Source organism: Myotis brandtii, unplaced genomic scaffold, assembly GCF_000412655.1.
Source record: "Myotis brandtii unplaced genomic scaffold, ASM41265v1 scaffold84, whole genome shotgun sequence".
In the NCBI taxonomy this organism is placed as follows: domain Eukaryota; kingdom Metazoa; phylum Chordata; class Mammalia; order Chiroptera; family Vespertilionidae; genus Myotis; species Myotis brandtii.
Window position 1 is genome coordinate 11,125,113 of NW_005371410.1, and position 19,906 is coordinate 11,145,018.

The 19,906-nt window shown below is 39.2% G+C and overlaps 1 protein-coding gene and 1 long non-coding RNA gene across 7 annotated transcripts in view; both read left to right on the top strand.

The window, feature by feature from the left end:
- ASB3 (ankyrin repeat and SOCS box containing 3) overlaps nt 1-839 on the top strand; it is a 77,432-nt gene extending 76,593 nt beyond the window's left edge. For all 5 annotated transcript variants that reach the window (XM_005884627.2, XM_005884629.2, XM_014532010.1 and 2 more), the window contains one exon: nt 137-839. In XM_005884627.2, the coding sequence (XP_005884689.1) occupies nt 137-342 (206 nt within the window). In that variant the 3' untranslated portion in view covers nt 343-839. The remainder of the gene's footprint in view (nt 1-136) is intronic.
- Nucleotides 840-4,138: 3,299 nt separating this feature from the next.
- LOC106724487 overlaps nt 4,139-19,906 on the top strand; it is a 21,340-nt gene continuing 5,572 nt past the window's right edge. The window contains exons 1-3 of one of the 2 annotated variants that reach the window (XR_001360296.1): nt 4,139-4,173; nt 7,336-7,398; nt 9,595-9,631. This is a non-coding gene — a long non-coding RNA (uncharacterized LOC106724487). Of the gene's footprint in view, nt 4,174-7,335; nt 7,399-8,356; nt 9,108-9,594; nt 9,632-19,906 lie in introns of those variants that run through there. The other variant, XR_001360297.1, reaches the window with a different exon arrangement.

Here is a 19,906-nt window from a genome sequence, read left to right on the forward strand (position 1 = left end):
CTGGCCCAAGCAGTCTTTCAAAAGTAAGTCTGAGTAACATATCACTTCTCTTTTACTACATAGAGATGAGAGAAAAAAGGCATTTACCTTAATGTTTAAAATTTTTTCATCTTCCTTGTTTGGTTTGTTTCTCCAGGTGCTGTTCCATCCCTGACCCACCTTTGTCGTTTGGAAATTCGGTCCAGTCTAAAACCAGAACACCTACGATCTGATTATTTTATCTGTCAGTTGCCACTTCCCAGAAGCCTACATAATTACCTGCTCTATGCAGAGGTCCTGAGGATGAACGAAGTTCCTGAACTGACAGTTATTCAAGATGGAGAAATCAGCGAAGCTACTTAACACTTAATCTGTCTTACTCTGAAAACCACCAAGACTTAAGAGGCATGGAGTACAAAGTCTTCATGATTTTAGAGGCACAAAAGATGATTTTTGTTTGAGTGGTTGGTTAGGTTTTTTATGGGTGGTATTAGTTCAATGCAATGAGGGCCTTCCTGGTAAAAAATATTATAAACCCGACTTATAGTACTTTATTACAGTTTCATCACCAGTAAATTTAATTTGTGATATTCATTTATCTAACCAGATGGTGCTTCTAGTGCTAAACATGGCATATTTCCACCTATGATTCTGTGTTTATGTAGGGCTATCAGCTTAGAATGGAAAGAATTAAAACTTCACTGGAAGCGTACACACAGTGGTGGAATTTATTGTTATTTTATTTGAGGTTGAACATCTCATATTTATAAAAGAATTATCTTATATTTCATTCTTATCTCTTCAGTCACTTTTGTGAAGAATTGTTATTGGTTTCTTGCAGGTAAACTCAGGAAAGAATTTTTTTAAAAAAGAATGTAGAAAATGAATCATTTTGCTCTTGTTTTTTTTTTCTTTTCTTTTTCAGTTCCTTGATAGTCTCTTTGCCTAAAAAAGACTCCCTTTCTGCAAAGGCAAGAACAGACCTAACCTCAGTTAAAAAAAATTAGGTTGTTATTGGGATAAATAGGCATTTTGTCACACTTAAAATACTAATCAGGAGACTGGGAGGGCAGAAAGGTATGTATTGCTATGTCACTTAGTATCACATACAAACATTCAAGCTCCATTCAGCCTCCAAATCAGAGGGCAGCTTTGATCCTATGAAGCAATGATTGCCAATTCTATTAATATTATAGTACTTTTCTTTTTTTATTATCTACATCGGTTGTCAAATAGTCCGTGAAATTTGGACCTCAGAGTCCTAGGTTAATGAGACACCACCTCATTGATTTTACAGTTGCCAGTTCCTAGTCTCTTTGCCTAAAAAAGACTCCCTTTCTGCAAAGGCAAGAACAGACCTAACCTCAGTTAAAAAAAATTAGGTTGTTATTGGGATAAATAGGCATTTTGTCACACTTAAAATACTAATCAGGAGACTGGGAGGGCAGAAAGGTATGTATTGCTATGTCACTTAGTATCACATACAAACATTCAAGCTCCATTCAGCCTCCAAATCAGAGGGCAGCTTTGATCCTATGAAGCAATGATTGCCAATTCTATTAATATTATAGTACTTTTCTTTTTTTATTATCTACATCGGTTGTCAAATAGTCCGTGAAATTTGGACCTCAGAGTCCTAGGTTAATGAGACACCACCTCATTGATTTTACAGTTGCTCAGTCTGAATCTAGAGTCAGAAAGGACTGAATACTGGATCAAGTGAGCTATGATAAGAAGCTCTGGGGACCAACTTTGAGAGAAAGGTTATGAAAGCATTACTGTCATGATAGACAACTAGATGGGATCCAAAGGAGGTCAAATCTGTGTCCTGTTAGGATCCTATGGCTTAAAATAGATGGGAATGGGTCAGTGGGTCCATCTCTGATGGTCCTTTGCTGTTGATAAAAGCAGCGATGAAGGCAGGCCAAGTGATGGAGGTATTTTTAATGTCCAGAGGACCAAATGATGGAGGCATTGTTAATGTCCAGACTGAACTCAGCGCTGGTTAGAACTATAGTTGCTGCCTGTGGAGTGGAGATAGAGTTGAATGTGTGTATACAGGCAGAAATAGGATGGATATGGAAAACCAGGTGGAAATTCTGATACTTAATTTAATAAATTCCATGAATGTATGTACTATGTAGTATTTTTAAAGTGTTGTCTTAATCTTTATTTTTCCAATCTCTAAGTCTCTGATTTTTAGTATAACCAGTTTTTTCTTAGGGCTAAATGTACATAAAATGTTTACATTTGAGGGTGAGTCTTTTCATGTGTTTTTGTTCATGTTCAAATATGTAATAAAAATTCAACTCTTTATAACTTATCATTGAGCTCATATTCTTAAAAGTCTGAAAATTAATATTTCAGAGACATTTAAAGCCCTTGGTATTAAATGATTTTACTCACTGTGTATAATATCTTTCAGACAATTTTATAATAAAATATTTATGAGTTTTATGACCTATAGCAAGGAGTCAGTGAGAAATCCAAAAGTATCTAATGGTGGGTTAGTTAGAGTTACAGTTTCTGATCAAAATGAGACATCTAGTTAGTGTGATGCTTAGGCTCTGCCCTGCAGGCACAGTGCTTCAATACTGTTTAACATGGTGAGCCTAATGAGGAGCCCCATGCAATAGTTCTCTAATGGTGGTACATATTACCAGAGCAGGACACAGGTTAGCCGTAATGACAGTTGCCAAGAGTTCACACTTCCTTGATCCGATATTATCCTTTAAGTGTATTTCCTGCTGATCCTTCCTGTTACAGGGTATCATTTGATGTAAGTAGTAACCTGGACACCGTTTCTTTAAAATTTCCTCTCCCTTCACCAAGCAACAAGTGTTGATATGCAGCTTTCTATTGGCCCAACTTCCCAGAGATCAATTATACTCCCGTGTTCCATGATCACCTATGATTGATAATCCTTGATAGACAGTCTGTGTCATATTTATATCATATTAGAGGCCCGGTGCATGGATTCGTGCACTGATAGGGTTCCTTAGCCTGGCCTGTGCCCTCTTGAAATCCGGGACCCCTCGGGGGATGTTGGACCGCCAGTTTCGGCCTGAGCTGAGGGACCCCACTGGTGAACAAATCTGTTCACCGGGCCTCTAGTATGCATATAAAATCTTTGGTTAATCTCTTCCCATCCTCCCCCCTCCCCTCTTCCCTCTGAGATTCATCAGTCTGTTCTATGTTTCCATGCCTGTGCATTGAGCATTTGCCCCCTGGTGGTCAGTGCTCGTCATAACTAATGGTTGAACAGTTGTGTAGGCTTTTATATATGTACTAGAGGCCTGGTGCACAAATTCGTGCATGGGTGGGGTCCCTCGGCCTGGCTGGTGATTGGGGCCAATCAGGGCCTGTCTCACCCAGTCCCGATTGGGCTGATTGGGGCCGGGAGGTTGGCCGGCAGGCCCAAATTGGGGCCGATCAGGGCCTGCTGGCCGGGGGTAGAGACCACGGGAGGTTGGCTGTGGGAGCACACTGACCACCAGGGAGCAGCTCCTGTGTTGAGTGTCTTCCCCCTGGTGGTCAGTGCACATCATAGCGACCGGTCATTTAGTTGACCAGTCATAAAGGTCACTTAGGCTTTTATATATATATATAGATAACCAGTTGATATCTCTAAGTCTATTCTTTACACCTAAGTCCATCTGTAACCTGTGTGAAAATTGCGATGTGTATGGATCTTTAAGTATCGTGTCAGGTACAGTTTGAAGACATATGAATATTTTTTTGGTTAATCATCACCTGAGGATAATTCCCCCCATTGATTTTTAGACAGAGTGGAAGTGGGGGAGGGGCAGGAGAGAGAGAGATAGAAACATCCGTGTGAGAGAGACACATTGATTGGTTGCCTCCTGCACACGCCCCGACCCAGGCAGGGATCAGGCTTGCAACCCTGGTACATGCCCTTGACTGGGAATTGAACCTAGACCCTTTGGTCTGTGGGCCAACACTCTAACCACTGAGCAAAACTGGCCAGGGCAACATGAGTTTTGTTTTGTTTTGTTTTTTAGTTAATCCTCATCTGAGGATATTTTTCCATTGATTTTTTTTTCTTTTTTAGAGAGTGGAGGGGAGAGAGAGGGACAGAGAGAGAGAGAAACATTGATGTGGAAGAGACACATGGATTGGTTATGCCCTTTGCATATGCCCCAACCAGGACCGGGGATTGAGCCTGCAACCAAGGTACAAGCCGTTGACCGGAATTGAACCTGGACCCGGCTAGGACTATATTTCTTAATCAATCATAGAAATATATGTTTGAACAGGAACTAACGATTCAGTACAATTATTGCCAGCAGATGCCTACTCTATTTTGGAAAGACTTTAAATGGTGAAAATGGTTACAGGGCTAGTAAAGTTGCTAGTAATGTGGCCATTTTCAGTTTCATGTTCATTGTTTTAGATCTAACAATGTGAAGGAATGACCAGTAAGACTATGCACTGTCTTCTAATTTCACAAGTTCATCATCTATATAAAGCAAGTGGAAGCTGAGCTCACTTGCTTCATTCATATGCTCAATTTAATGAGTCTCTCTTAAGCCAAAGGGATCTCTAAGCTTTTCCTGTGATACTGGGAATACCTTAATGGTACCTAAGGTACTATGAATTCCCCTGAAATTTCCTGTACCAGAGCACTTGCCTCTTCCTCGCTTTCTTATCCCAAGTAGCCAGTTACATAACAGGTATCAAGACTAATGTATATGTGAGAGCCCAAACCAAGAGATCTCATTACTCATGACTCTGTGACCTGGGGTAGTTATCTGAAAGGTAGCTGAGAGCGGTATACCTGCATCAGGAAAGGAGTGCTACATTCTATGAGCTAATGTTGGCTTTCTCAGTTTACACCTGCACAATCTTGCTACGATAAGGCTGTGTTTTATTACTTAAGGTAAATATGGTTTATGTTGGAGGGCTTAGAGTTTTGCAAGCATTGTTTTAAAAACTAGAGGCCTGGTGCATGGATTCATGCACTGGTGGGTTCCCTTGGCCTGGCCTGTGGGGATCGGGCTGAAACTGGCCTGGTGCATGGATTCGTCCAGGGTGTGTCCGGCCCATCTCGCCTAGTTTCTATTGGGGCCGATTGGGGCCAGGGAGGGACCCTGAGAGGGCTCCAGGGCGTGTCTGGCCTGTCTCCCCCAACTCGATTGGCCGGACCCCAGCAGCAAACTAACCTACTGGTCAGAGCGTCTGCCCCCTGGTGGTAAGTGCGCGTCATAGCGACTGGTTGAACGGTCGGACACTTAGCATATTAGGGTTTTATTATATAGGATGATTAATTTTTGGCCTGGCCAGCGTGACTCAGAGGTTGAGTATCAACCTATGAACCAGGAGGTCACGGTTTGATTTCTGGTCAGGGCACATTTCCAGGTTGCAGGCTTGATTCCTGGTGTGGAGTGTGCTGGAGGCAGCCAATCGATGATTCTCTGTCATCACTGATGTTTCTATCGCTTCCTTTCCCTTCCTCTCTGAAATCAATAAAAATATATTTTAGAAATGATTACTTTTTAAAAATTATTTTAAAAGTATTATGCTTTTAAAATCATGATAGTTTTATAAACATGCTTTCCCCCCATCTGTATCCTTTTTCATTGTTTTAACAAAACATGTAAGAGGAATTGAATATTCCTGTGTGCAACTGTTGAGATTTCTTGTTGTACTCTCTTTCCATGTTTCTCTGTTTGAGGTAAATTAGTCTGTTTATCCTCATCTGTATTTATTATTGTTATTAAATGACACGTGGTTATCAAAACACAATACCTTGCCATAAGTAAACTGTTTTTTGTTGTTGTTGGAGTCAATCAAAACCTGTGGTTTTAATGAGACAGGGAATTGGTTATGCTCAGTATTTTTGTCACATATTGGTAGAAATATATATGGCCATATTTGCAACATCATGCCAGTAATTTATGCTGAGGGGAGGCCAGTATGAATTATATTTTTTAATGAAAATACATGCTTTGGGCACAGATGTTAAGTACATACCTTCTGCAGTTGCTTTAGTGAATAAAACATTTATATTTTAAATAAAAGGTATTAACCTGCCCCTATGCTAATGAAAATCTGTAAAATTTTTTCATATAACCGTAACAATAGCACATTTAAAAAAATATTTTTATTTATTTTAGAGAGGAAGGGAGAGGGAGAGAGAGAGATAGAAACATCAATGATGAGAGAGAATCTTAGATTGGCTGCCTCCTGCATGCCCCCTAATGGGGATTGAGCCCACAACCAGGGCATGTGCCCTTGGACCGGAATCTAACCTGGGACCCTTCAGTCTGTAGGCCAATGCTCTATCCACTGAGAAAAACTGGCTAGGGCAGTGATGGCGAACCTTTTGAGCTCGGTGTGTCAGCATTTTGAAAAACCCTAACTTAACTCTGGTGCCGTGTCACATATTGAAATTTTTTGATATTTGCAACCATAGTAAAACAAAGACATATTTTTGATATTTATTTTATATATTTAAATGCCATTTAACAAAGAAAAATCAACCAAAAAAATGAGTTTGCGTGTCACCTCTGACACGCGTGTCATAGGTTCGCCATCACTGGGCTAGGGCCAATAATAGCTTTAAGCTTTTCATTTTAAAAGAAAAATATTTTAAAACTCAGAGGGAAAAAAAGGAGGAAGGTAGATGGAGTGACAATCATTATCCACCCAGTATTAATGTTAACCTATATGTTGGAATATTCTCTTAATACCTCAGTTTTTTAAAAATCTGCATAGAAGTTTGAGGAGTATTTTTTGTCTTAGCCAAAACACCTCTATAATTCTGTAGTCTGATGAAGCCTTTTCTTAATCCTGTTAATGATATCTGTATCCAAGCCCAAGCCGTGAGATATCACAAATTCTGAATTGGTAAGAATGAGAAATAATGAGGCAGTTCTGGGTTGAATTTTTTCCCCCCTTAGAAATCTGCATAAAGCAAACAATCCCTCCCTCCTATTTGTATAGAAAAGATGATATCTTTGTGAACCTGAGCTAGTCATCTGGTCTCAGCCCAGGATAGTCATACAATTGCATATCTGTTGCACAACTATTATAACTGTATTATAACTATTTTTAATGAAGGCATTAAAAATACCATTGTTGCAGTAAAGATTAGCGTCTGCATGATTTTTCTCTCTTGGCTTCTTTTTCATGCATAGCACTAATAGTGAAGCGGAACAGGTGGTAATTGTCACTGGCACACTGAGACTTGTGAATAGCATCTGTTTGTCTCTTTTACCATCCAGTGGTTAGCATAACCTTCTCTTCACTGCTCTCCTGTGTGTATGATAAAAGTCTATCATGAGTCATTAAAAGGTGCTAATTCGCATTCTTTTTTTTAACATGATGGAATAGGTAAAGAAGAAAGTCCATCTGGTGACTAAATATGACTGTGATGTGAATCACACAATTAAAAAGGTATAATACTTGTGAGGTTATATTACAGAATATTGGATCAAATAATGTGTGTCAAAGATAACAATTCTAAGCCAGAGTAGTTCCATAAATAGATGCATTAGTTAGTAGTGGTATAGTCTAGATTTTGGTTTTCATACTTAAAAAAATATTTACTTGGTTTTAAACAATAACACATTTAAATTCTTATGGTTTTTACCTTCTTGTACTTATTTGGTTTTATTAAGCCCACTTTTAAATGTCATAGTGTGGTATTTGTTTATGTATATTGATAGAAATGCATACTTAATTATTCTTTTTATCTTTTTATTATGGAAAAAATAGAGAATTGTATAATGAACTTTCATGTATCCGTCACCCAACTATTTCCTTCACCCACCATTTTCTCTGTCTCATAGCCATTTTGAAGCAGATTCCAGACATGTCATCGGTAGATATTTTAGTGTGTATCTCTGGAAGTCAAGGACTACTTTTTGTTGTTGTTAATCCTCACCTGACGATATTTTTTTTTCATTGATTTTCAGAGAGAGTAAAAAGGAGGGAGAGGGAGAAAGGGAGAAGGAGGGAGGAAGACAGAGAGAGAGAGGAGAGAGAGAGAGAGGGAGAGAGAGAGAGAGAGAAACATTGATGTGAGAGACACTTTGATTGGTTGCCTACCAAGCACGCCTGACCAGGGCCAGGGCCAGGGCTAGGGCTGGGGAAATTGTACCCAAGATCCTTGGATACAAGGGCCGAGGCTCTGTCCACTGAGCCACACCAATCAGGGTGTATTTTCTTTCCTATACGCTGAAAATTCTACTTCTCAGCGACACTAACAGGTGCCAATTGGTTTGTTTATTTTTTATTTCAGAGAGGAAGGGAGAAGGAGAGAGAGAGAGAGAAACATCAATGATGAGAGAGAATCATTGATCAGCTGCCTCTTGCACTCCCCACACTGGGGATCGAGCCCACACCCCGGGCTTATGCCCTGACTGGGAATCGAACTGTGACCTCCTGGTTCATAGATCAATGCTCAACCACTGAGTCACGTCGTCCTGGCACAAGTGCCCATTTGTTTTATACAAGATTCACACACAGTTTCTACACTACAGCAATAATACTAGTGAAAACAGATTGTACACCCCCATTCTTTTTATTATGTAGGTATATCTCACTAGGGATGCCTAGTCACATTGCTGTGTTTTAAAGTCACTTGAGTGTATAGGATTATGTGTTTCATTTTGTCTTTTAGGAACTTTTAAAGTAGTTTTGCTTTATAATTATGAGAAATATTTATATAGTTCAAAGTTAAATGTAGAGGGAAAAACATAATATTCACAGAAATCTGACTTCTACCTCCTATTCATCCTATTTGCCCCTTCTCTCACAGGAAGCTTTTTAATAGTTTATTTTAAAATTTATTTTAAACATAAGCATGTAGTTTTAAAACCCGTCCTTAGATAAGCAGAAGAGTAGTATATACAGTCTTCACCATCTTGCTTTTTTCACTGTATAAATATGTAGTTCCATAATGTATAGAGACAGCCCTCATTTCACAGCATCTGGGCTCCTACACTACAGTTTATCCCACCTTTTCCGGATTAATGGACATTTGTATTACTTCTACTTTTGTGTTATTGCAAATGGTGCTGCAATAAATAACTTTGTGCTGTTTGCGTTTTCACCAGCATAGCATTGGGAGATTCCTAGAAGTGGGGTTGTTGGGTCAAAAGGTAAATTCGTATGCAAGTTTGCTAGATATTGCCAATTTCCCTTCCATAGGCAAATGATGTGTATCAGTCATGTATGAGAGTGCCAGTAGAGAACGCTGTCAAACTCAGGGCTATTTGCCAGTCTCATAGGTGAGAAATATATGTCAGTACAGTTTCACTTTGCATTTCTCTAATGTGCAAGATGAACATCTTCTCCTGTTAGTGGGAGGAATGGATCCAATTTTAATGATTTTTATGTGATTATCCAGTTATCCTAACAACATTTGTTAGAAAAATCCACCTTTCTATGTGATTATCCAGTTATCCTAACATCTGTTAGAAAAATCTACCTTTTCCCTACTGTTTGAGATACTATTATTAATTGATACTACATTTCTATATGCTCCTGTCTTTTCTGTTGGTCTGTCTTCTACTTATTCACCTCTACCAAACTTTTAATTATAAACGTAATTGACCAACTCTTCCTTATTGTGTTTTTCTTTGACAGTTTTTTGGAGGCTGTTTTCCCTGGTTTGTTCTTTCAGGTAAACTTTAAATAATTCTTCTATATCCAGTAAAAGACAGTATTTTTATTGGGGCTGTGCTACGTTAATTTATAGAGAATGGACATCTGTATGATGTGTCTTTCTATGTAAGGACATGGTTTGTTTGTCTTTCCTGATGTTTAAAATCTACTTCTGTGTATCTCAGAAATATTTTATGGTTTCCATGTATATCCTCTAACTGGTTTTGGTTTGTAAATATGAAAGCTGTTGATTTTATACAATATTATAACCTACCACTTCACTAATGTCTTTCTATTTTTAGTAACTTTCCCCCATTGAGTTTCATTGATTTATTATCATTGTTTCCCCAAATATATAATTATGCCATCTATAAAGATATGTTTTCCATCTTCCTGTCCATTCTTAAACCTCAGTGATTTCTTCTCTTTAATTGTATTGGTTAATATTTTCAACCTTTGAAGAGCTTCCAGATCGGTGAACACCTTGAGGTGCTGGGAGAGTGGTACACCTAAAGAAGGTATGGAAGTTCTGTACCTTCCCATGTGTGTTGCCCTATGCAGCTCTTCCATTTGGCCTTCCTGAGTTATATCCATTACAATAAATAACTAATAGGGAGTAAAGTGCTTTCCTGAGTTCTGTGAGTTATTCTAGCAAATTATTGAACCTGAGGAGGGGGGTCGTGGGAACCCTCGATTGATGACAGGCCTCCATTGGGTCTGAAGTGGGGGCAGTCCTGTGGGACCTCCCTTGAGCTCCAGGTGGATAGTATCAGAATTGAACTGAGTTGTAGGACACCTGCTGTTGGCCAGAGAATTGGTTGATATGGGAAAAACAAAAACACATTTGATGTTAGAAGTGAAGTATTCATAGTATCGAAAAGAAAAAACAAAAGTTTAGGTAGTAGAGTAGAATAAAAAAATGTGGCTCTGGAAATTAAATTCTTCCCTCTCCTCCCAAGTTTTTGTTGCTGCTTTTTGTAATTGTTTCTTTAGTTAGTTTTCTGAAGTAATTTTGTAGTCTGTATTTTTTTGTTGTGTGTGGCCACTGAATTCTGCTTGGTTAGCTTAGTGGTCAGCTAATGATTGAACAGAGATTTTTTTTTTAAACCACATATAACCAATAAGCCTCCTACTCTTTTCTCATTGGCTCTGTGAGGATATTGGGGCATGCTTTCAACACTCATCCATGCAATGACAACTCTGCATTAGCCTTCACTTCCTGTTGCATAGATATCAGCTGGAGATGGGAGATTAGAGCCTATCACTCCTTTCCTGAGCATGCACACACTTAACAATTTCTTAATATTATCAAATATCCAATCAACATTCAACTTTCTCTCATTTTCTCATAATTTTTTTAAACATATTTGTTTGAATTAGGATCAAATTAAATCCTGTATATTGCAATGAGTTAATGTGCCTTTTAATCTCTTTTTTAAAAATCAATTGGTCTTCTCAACATTTTAAAGGACCTACTTTGTACAAGGGCTATGGAGTTTGTAAAGGAAGATAGATAGCTTTAAATTACTTTGTAGGAGAAAGATATGCATACACAAAGACTATATAAAACAAAGTCTGATGTGATAGGATTTGGATGAATAAATTGTTGGGAAATTTGAGAAAAGGAAAAGGATATTTTTATCATCTTTAGGTCATAATGATTGGTGTGCAGAAAGGCTTATGCTGGGCAGAAAATAGACAAAAATAAAGAATGGCAACCTCCACCAGGTTCCAAAGGACTTCATTGATGTCAAGATTGCTGAGCCAAAGGAATAAAATACCTGTGTTTTTTTTAATGATTTCCTTTAGAACAACTCCATGTGAGATTATTTATTGATCACTGCAGCCAATTTGAACTTTCATTCTCATAGTCTTTAGTTCTTTATCTGCAAAGACTCCTAAGATAATTTGTATCACAAACTCAAAATTACTGAGGAGTCCTTTAGAATGGAGATTTTACTCTAGGGGAAATGGATGAGAGGGCAGCTTTAGGATAAAAGAGTAACCATACATATTTTAAGGGTGATTCAGACAGAGGGGGAAACCTCAGCAGGAGGACTTTTTGCCCATTCAATATTAGTGGTGCGATGTGTTTGGCAATGCAAGATCAGAACTAAGCTTTATTGTTCCTGCTTGCAAAGAATGCAGATAACACTGGTTTTGACAACCCTTTGACTATCCAGAATATTTAGAAACCTAAAGGAGATGCTTTTAACTGGTTCAGAAGGCAGTTTATTCATTTGTTCTATTATAATCCTCTAATGGCCCACTGCAAGAAATAGGAGATATTTATGTCCTGTGACTAATACCTCGTAATCGTGATGGACAATGACTTCTGTCATTTAAGAGCTACTTGAGGAAGGAGAAAGACCTTCAATGATCAATAGGGCATTTAAAAAACCTAATAAACTGCTATTACTGCTTTAGTAATAAAAATATAATGGCTTGTTAGACATAAAAATTGCATGAGATTTATTTAAAGACAATTTTGGGGTCAGAATGGGAGATTTACACATGTGATTATCCTGTTGATCAAGGTGAAAATGAATAACTTGCTTTTAGTAAGAAATGTAAGAGGGCATATCTATATTATTCTTTTTATCTGGTATGAACCTTGGGAAATTTTAGATATTGGTGGCGGCTCCAATTTCAGAGTAATTATTTATGGTGATAGCTTTTCTTTGCATATTGTACAAATAGGGTGGCTTTGAAAAGCTATCAACATAAATAACTATTCTGAAATTGCAGCCACCACCAATATCTAACAGTAAGTAGTTTCTCCCCTCCTGGTCGCACTACCCTAAAAAAATTATTTATTCTTTGTTAGTGTGAGGTCCTCAGTTGACTGGTCTATCTAACAGAATCCAGCAGGGTCTCAGAGAAAAGATGTTTTCTCCCCTCTGACTTGGAGGAACTTTACGAGTCCAATTGCACCAGCACTCTATTTCAAACAATAGTAACGGAGATGAACTTTGGAACAACAGGCTGCTAATTCTCCTCTTCTGGACGCTTGAAGCGTATCAGACTGCCCAAGAAGGGAGATACAGCTCCCTACAGAATATTCCATTGGATAATAAAATTCTTGAGCAGCTTGTTTTGAGTTGATCATCTATGGCAGTGTGTATATTTTATTTTTACATGCCATGAAAAAAATAGAGCAATAACAACTCAGGGCATAAGGGGTTGTCAACTATTATTACCTTTAATGAAATGAAAGTCTCATTGGAAAAAGATGGGGAATTAATGACTTGAGCAATAAGCCAGCATCACTATATCCTGTATAAAAGAAATGTCAGGTACATCTCCCTTCTCAATAACTTTTCTCCCTCTGGCTTAGAGGAAATGATTTAGAAGCTGAAGAAATGCCCAAGTTTATTATGGAGAATAATGTGGTTAAACCAAGGGCTGGGAATCCTGAATCCCTGCTGTTGTGTATGAAATAACTATGAGCTCTGTTGAAGGTGCCAGTATAGGATAGTGTACAAGGTTGCCAGTGGCAATGCTTGGCATCTGGAGAACCATTCTAAGCTCATAAACCTGAGGGTCCTTATTAGAAGGCCCTAATTTGAATAGTTGGTACAGCATTGCTAGTGCTGACTCCTGTTCCCACCAGGCAGAGGATATTCCCTTAAAAGGAATTGCCCAAAGGGCCATATCACTTTCAATCATGTTCTTACACTTGATTCTACCCAGGATGTCCATCAGGAGACTCATATGCAAATGATGTCTGAGATTTTCACTTTCTACTTAGCTCAGAAAAACCTGGCAAAGGAACTATGATCATGTTCATTTTTTCACCAACCAAACTATGCTAGTGTATGATTCATTCATTATTCTTAGTCACTAAATATATATAAGCAAAAATGTATCTCAAGTTTTGCCCTCCCTCCCTCTTTTTTAAAATTTATTTTTAAATTATAGTTGATATACAATATTATATTGGCTTCAGGTGTACAACATAGTAATTAGACATCTATATACCTTATACAGTAATCACCATAATAAGACTAGTCACCATATATAGTTATTAGGATAGTATTGACTATATTTCCTGTGCTGTATGTTATATTCTCATGACTTATTTTATAACTGCCAGTTTGTACTTTTTATTAAATTTATTGGGGTGACATTGGTTAATAACACTATATAAGTTTCAGGTGTACAATTCTATAATATAGCATCTGTATATTGTGTTGTATGTTCACCACCCATTCACCATATATTCTCCCCCAAGTCCCTTCTCCCCTGGTTACCACCATACTGTTGTCTCTGTCCACTGGTAAGTGATAGACCTCCCTTGGCCAGGCTCCCAGCTTCCCTCACCTGGCCCAAACCTCAGTCCCTTGGGCCTCCACTTGCCTGGAATGAGGACACTGTATTCAAGACAATGTTGAAGGTAAAGAGGGCAGAGGTGGTTGAGAGCGATATCAGGAAGTAGGAGGCAGTGGTTCCTTATCTCCAGAAGATACAGTTAAAAAGGGTAGATGAGAGGTGCACTTGAAAGATAGTTTATGATCCAGATAATATAATCCACAGGACATTATAGGATAGCTGTAACGATCTTTCAGTAAATATTTACTGTGCATCTACTTGCATGATACTTTTTGTTTAACTGACTAGTACCATGCATTACTATTGGGTATAGTTGAGAGAGAAATGTTCTGTTTATTCCAACATTGGGTTAGTATGTATTATATGAGATAAATTTAGTGAAATTGATCAGAATATACTCAATTCTAAAGTTATACTTAATTTTTTATATTTAGTTCTATAATTTAATGTTTCAGTATACCCACATATACCCAATATATCTAATGGAAAAAGCTCAAATTAACCATTTGGGTTTTCTGTTTGTTTTATTAATTAGACAGTAAGTTACGCAATACTGAATTTGCTTTAATTTTGAATAATTCAGAAGGCACATTGTGACCTTGCATAGCCTCAAGGCAGATCAAATGATTCTGTAGACACACTGGCATGTAGATATATGTATTACCCAGATGTAAGAGCATACATAGTAAATATGATATTGGATAGGATAGGAAGTGAAAGTACCTGGTAACAAGGAATTGCAATTCACAGAATGCTGAATGTATCCAAAGTTTAACCTTATTTGGGAGTGGAAAGCATATGATCCAGCACAATTAAGGAAAAACACAACTTGTATTGAATACTTGCATGTACTGAACATACATAAAGCACTTGGTCCTGCTGACAAGTTGCACAGTAGGTTTGGAGAGCAGCAACTTCACCAAGAATTTTCAGTGTGCCAAAGAAATTAGACAAGGACCCAAGTAAGCAGGCTGTGAAGAGCTAAACTACGAGGGTGGCAGGAAGAAGTGCCTATATTAAGAATTGGGTAGCGTGAAGGAAGAACAACTGCCAGAAGGAAGGAAAAAACTGCAAATTAATTTGCTGGCGAGGACATAATCTTATTCTGGTCTGCATGAAGCAGACATCTTTACTTGGTGGTGTACCATTTGTTTCTCAAGTTTATAGTCATTTTGGAAAGCAGCAGAATACTTGAGTGTTCTGGAACTTTGGTCATTAAATGTTTTGTGTAGAGTGTGGTATGTTGAAAAGTTTGGGAACCTGAGGGGAGAGACCAAGATGGGAGAGCAGGTGAAAGCTACACTTACCTCCTTTCATGACCACATCAAAATTACAGCTAAATTACTGAACAGTCAAACTGGATAACCAACTGAAGACTAGCTGAGTAGAAGTCTTATGATTAAGGATAAATGGAAAAAGCCACATCAAGATTGGTAGGAGAGGTGAAGATGCGAAACTGCTGGCCCCATCCACACCCATGTGTGGCGGTTGAGAATCCAGAGGGCTATCTGAGCTGCAGAGTCCCCTGTGAGAAGCAAGTCGTCCCATACTGGCCTCCCCAGCCCAGAGTGCCAGTGCCAGGAAGAGGAGGCCACATAACATCTGGCTGTGAAAGTCAACAAGGATTTCATCTGCCTGGGTGAGATGAAAGGCTACTGGAAACCCGGGTGTCCTTAAAACGACAGTACACAAAATCCCGCTTGTAGAGGCACTCACCTTGGGCTCTAGCAGAGGGACAGTACCTTGGAAGGTGCCAGAGTCATACAGGGAGAGACTGAGTTGTGTGGCTTCAGGGAGAGGGTTGAAGGAACAGCCACCAAAGTCCCTGTGTTGAGTCTCCTGTACCACCCATACATGTGGTGTTTCCTGGGTCAAGCAATACCCCCCCCAACCCCCCCAGCATTATCCTGGGGAGCTGCCTAGCTCCACCCTGATGGCTCCTAGAAGCCCTGTCCTACCCAGGTAGTGCACAGGCTCTAGGTTCTGCCCATGGCCAGCCTGTGCTTGCATTGCAGTCTTTCTGGAAAAACTCTTGAGGAATTCTGGACAAGCTTGAGAGGTGGCAGATACACAGGGAGAGACTGAGTTGTGTGGCTTTAGGGCGAGTGCTATTTTCCAGCTGTGCCCTCCCTCCACGTGGCCAAATCTTAATCTGCATTGGCATGATGAACTCTACTAGCTCTACCCTGACAACTCCCTGAGACCCTGCTCCACCCAAAAGCTCTGCAGGCCCCCAGGCAGATGGTGGCTGGCCTCAGTTACCTTGAGACATTTGCTGAGTGGCCTCAGACCCAGAACCAGTACTGGAGCTAAGTTTGAATCTGTAATAGCCTGGAGAATACTGCTTGCCCTTACCTGGTGACTCCCTGAGAACCTTCTTTACACAATTCGTGTACTGCTGGGGGTCTTTCAGTGGCTGATCTAAATGGGCAGCAGGCTGGCAGTGGTGGGTCTTGGGGTGCACTGGGCCTTTTGTTGACCTGCCCCAGGCCTGGTACTGGTGGTAACCGACTTCAGTACACGACTTGGCCTCTCCCATATGTACCCAGGGCCGGCACAGGCAGCTACCAACTATGGATTGTTTTGTAGCTCCTAACCAGTAATCCAAGACCAATCATAGGCAATTTCTGACATTGACTGGCACCAGAGTCCCTCCTAAGAAGCCCCAGAAACAACACACCCTGTAGCTGGCTTCAGACCACAACAGAGCATGACCCAATTAACTCCACAGTGGTACACCCAAGAGAGGTCTCAACAGGCACCTGGCCCTGCTGGGGCAAGTCTGCCTCATGGGGTTAGCTCCTGCACAGCAGCTTGTACATTGCGGTTATGGCCAATCCTTACGCCAGTCAGTCTGAGGGTCAGCCCCACTTATGGATGTGCTGATAGCAATCAAGGCTCAGCTACAGCAGGAGGGAAAACATAACCTACACAATAGATACTCCTGAAAACCTGGCTTAGGTGATCAGAGAGACTGTGTCACTAGGCCCTACTAGTCACCTTCTATATAAGGCCACCCAACCAAGACTGGGAAACACAGAAACAAACTCAGAGAGGCAGCCAAAATGGAGAGACAAAGAAACAAGCCCCAAATAAAAGAACAGGAGAAATCTCCAGAAAAAGAATTCAATGAAATGTAGGCAAGCAATCTACCAGATACAGAGTTCAAAAAAATGGTTATAAGGATGCTCAAGGAACTTAGTGTGAATTTCAACAGCTTAAAAAAGGACATAGGAACCATAAAAGAACTAGTCAGAAATGAACAATACTATACATGAAGAATACACTTGAAGGAATCAACAGTAAATTAGATGAAGCAGAGGATCGAATCTGCTATTTGGAAGACAAGGTAGCAGAAAACACCCAATCACAGAAGCAAAAAGAAAAAAGAATTTAAAAAAAAATGAGGGTAGTTTAAGGGATGGCTGGGACAACATCAAGCATAACAACATTAACATCATAGGGGTGTCAAATGAGAAAAGAGTGAACAAGAGATTGAGAATCTATTTGAAACAACCAAGGTACATGCCCTTGACCGGAATCGAACTTGGGACCCTTCAGTCCGCAGGTTCTATCCACTGAGCCAAACCGGTTTTGGCAGAAAAAAGAATTTTAAAAAATGAGGGTAGTTTAAAGGATGGCTGGGACAACATCAAGCATAACAACATCAACATCATAGCGGTCCCAAATGAGAAAAGAGTGAGCAAGAGATTGAGAACCTATTTGAAAAAATAATTACTGAAAACTTCCCCAACTTGGTGAAGGAAAAAAGCACACAAGTTCTGGAAGCACAGAGAATCCCAAACAAGATGAACCCCAAAAGTGCATGTGCATTTTAGTAGCATAAATTTCTTCTTTAGTAGTGTCTTTAAGCAGGTAAACAAAAAAATTGCTAACACATTGTAATTTGTAGTGCAATTGAAAAGTAGAAATTAAAGCCCCGAATGGGGCTAGTTCTATTTTGACAGATAATTGTAAGCTAAATTCTGAACTTCCCTTAAGCTATTTGCTTATTTATGCAAGTGTTTCATGAATTTACAATTTCTTAAATATGTTATTTCACTTAATACTTTCATATTCAGTGAAGGCTAAACTAGACCACAATAGTAAACAAATTAATAATATGATTATTCTACAGAAAATAAGGGGGTTACTGAGCTGTCATGAGTCAGGTGAAGAGCATTTCAAAAGAAAGAAATAGCACAGAGCCCTGGAGGTAGAATAGCTTTAGGAATGGAAAGCCCAGTGTGATGGTCCACGTGAGGGAGGGCAACACTGGAAAGAGACGAAATTGAGCAGGGGGCCAGAGGCCAGATCAAGCAAGGCCCAGAAGGCCACAGAGCAGTTTGGGTTTTATTTTAAGGGCAATGGAAAGCCTTTGAAAAGTCTGAGGTAGAGCAGGGATATGATCTGATTACAAGGATCTCTCAGTCTATTTCGGGGAAAATGGATTGGAAAATGGCCAGTCAAGAAGGGATTAAGTAAAAAATAAACAAATAAACAAACATCATCTATAGGCACAGACAACAGTATGGTGATTGCCAGAGGGAAAGGGGGGTGGGAGGAGGTTGAAGAGGGCAAAGCAGGGATAAATGAGGGCAGAAAGACCTGACTTTGAGTGGTGCATGCATGGCACAGTATATAGATGATGTGTTATTGAGTTGTACACCTGAAACATGTATGGTTTTATTAACCAATGTCACCCCAATACATTCAATAAAAAAAAACACAAAGTGCATCAAAGTAGTCAATAGCATATTCATGTTGCAAGTAGCAAATTGTGACAAAGAATGTTGTTTTGAACTTTATTAGTTGAGCAGGTTTATTTAATTTGGAAGTGCATTTTGGTTTATAATTTTAGAAGGACTATAAATAAGCATAAAGAATTTGTGTATAGTTTCATGCTTGTACATATTTAAACACCATCATAATAAAAATAATTTAAGTCTCCCTTCCCCCCGCCCCCAAATGTTGGTACCATGGTGGCTCGGGTCAGGCTGTTGGCATTGAGATGGAAAGGAGTGTATGGTTTTGTGGTAAAAATTTGGCGATGGAACCCACAGAAGTTGATGATGAATGGGATGTGGATGATGAAGTAAGGGATGAATCAAGGATGAATACCATGCGTTTTCATCCATATGCATCCTTTCCCTCTAGGTTATTTTTGCTTTTACTCAAAATGAAGTCTTACAGCTCTTACAGAAAACACACACACATTCAAGGCTTTAAAAAGTATTGTGAAGCTCTTATGTAGAATTCTGAACACGTGGCTTTTGGCCAAAGGCAATAAAATTAAAACATGAACATTGGGTGCATAGCTAGCCAGATTGTGAGATCATATTGAAAAGTGCTTCTGTCTCTTGAACTACTTCTGACTGTAATATAAATTCTACCAGTCCAGCTAATTTTATATGCACAGAATGTGGTACAACTCCACAGGAAATATAAATTTTTCACTGACTAGCAGCCTGTAACTGCTTTAAGTGTAATTACACATTTTTCATTTAAGATCAATTTCACAAAATCGTTTTTATGACCTAAGGCTGCCTTCCTAATAATTGGGTGCAGCTAATTTATGAGGTTTTGCATGTGTTGGTACTGGTATCATTCTCGCCTGGGCTTAATGGAAACAGGCTTGATGTGGATATGGGAAAGGTTCTCTGGTTTCATATTTATTTCCCTTACGTTGATCCAGTGAATCCGCTTTTGTTTCTCAGCATATGCTGTTCTGTGAAAAGCCCATGATAACCTGTTTGTAACACAGCTCAGTAGACAAATGAGGATATTTTCCATTTAATTCTAAAGAAAATGCCCCCTCAGATCATAATTAAATCTGATCTCATTCACTTGGGGTAGCATGAATAATTCATGGAGTTTAGGCATAATCAGGTTCTAGGCTTTGGGAAATTTTTAGTTGATGTGCAAAGGTTAATTTTTTTTTTTTCATTAAAGGAAAAGATCC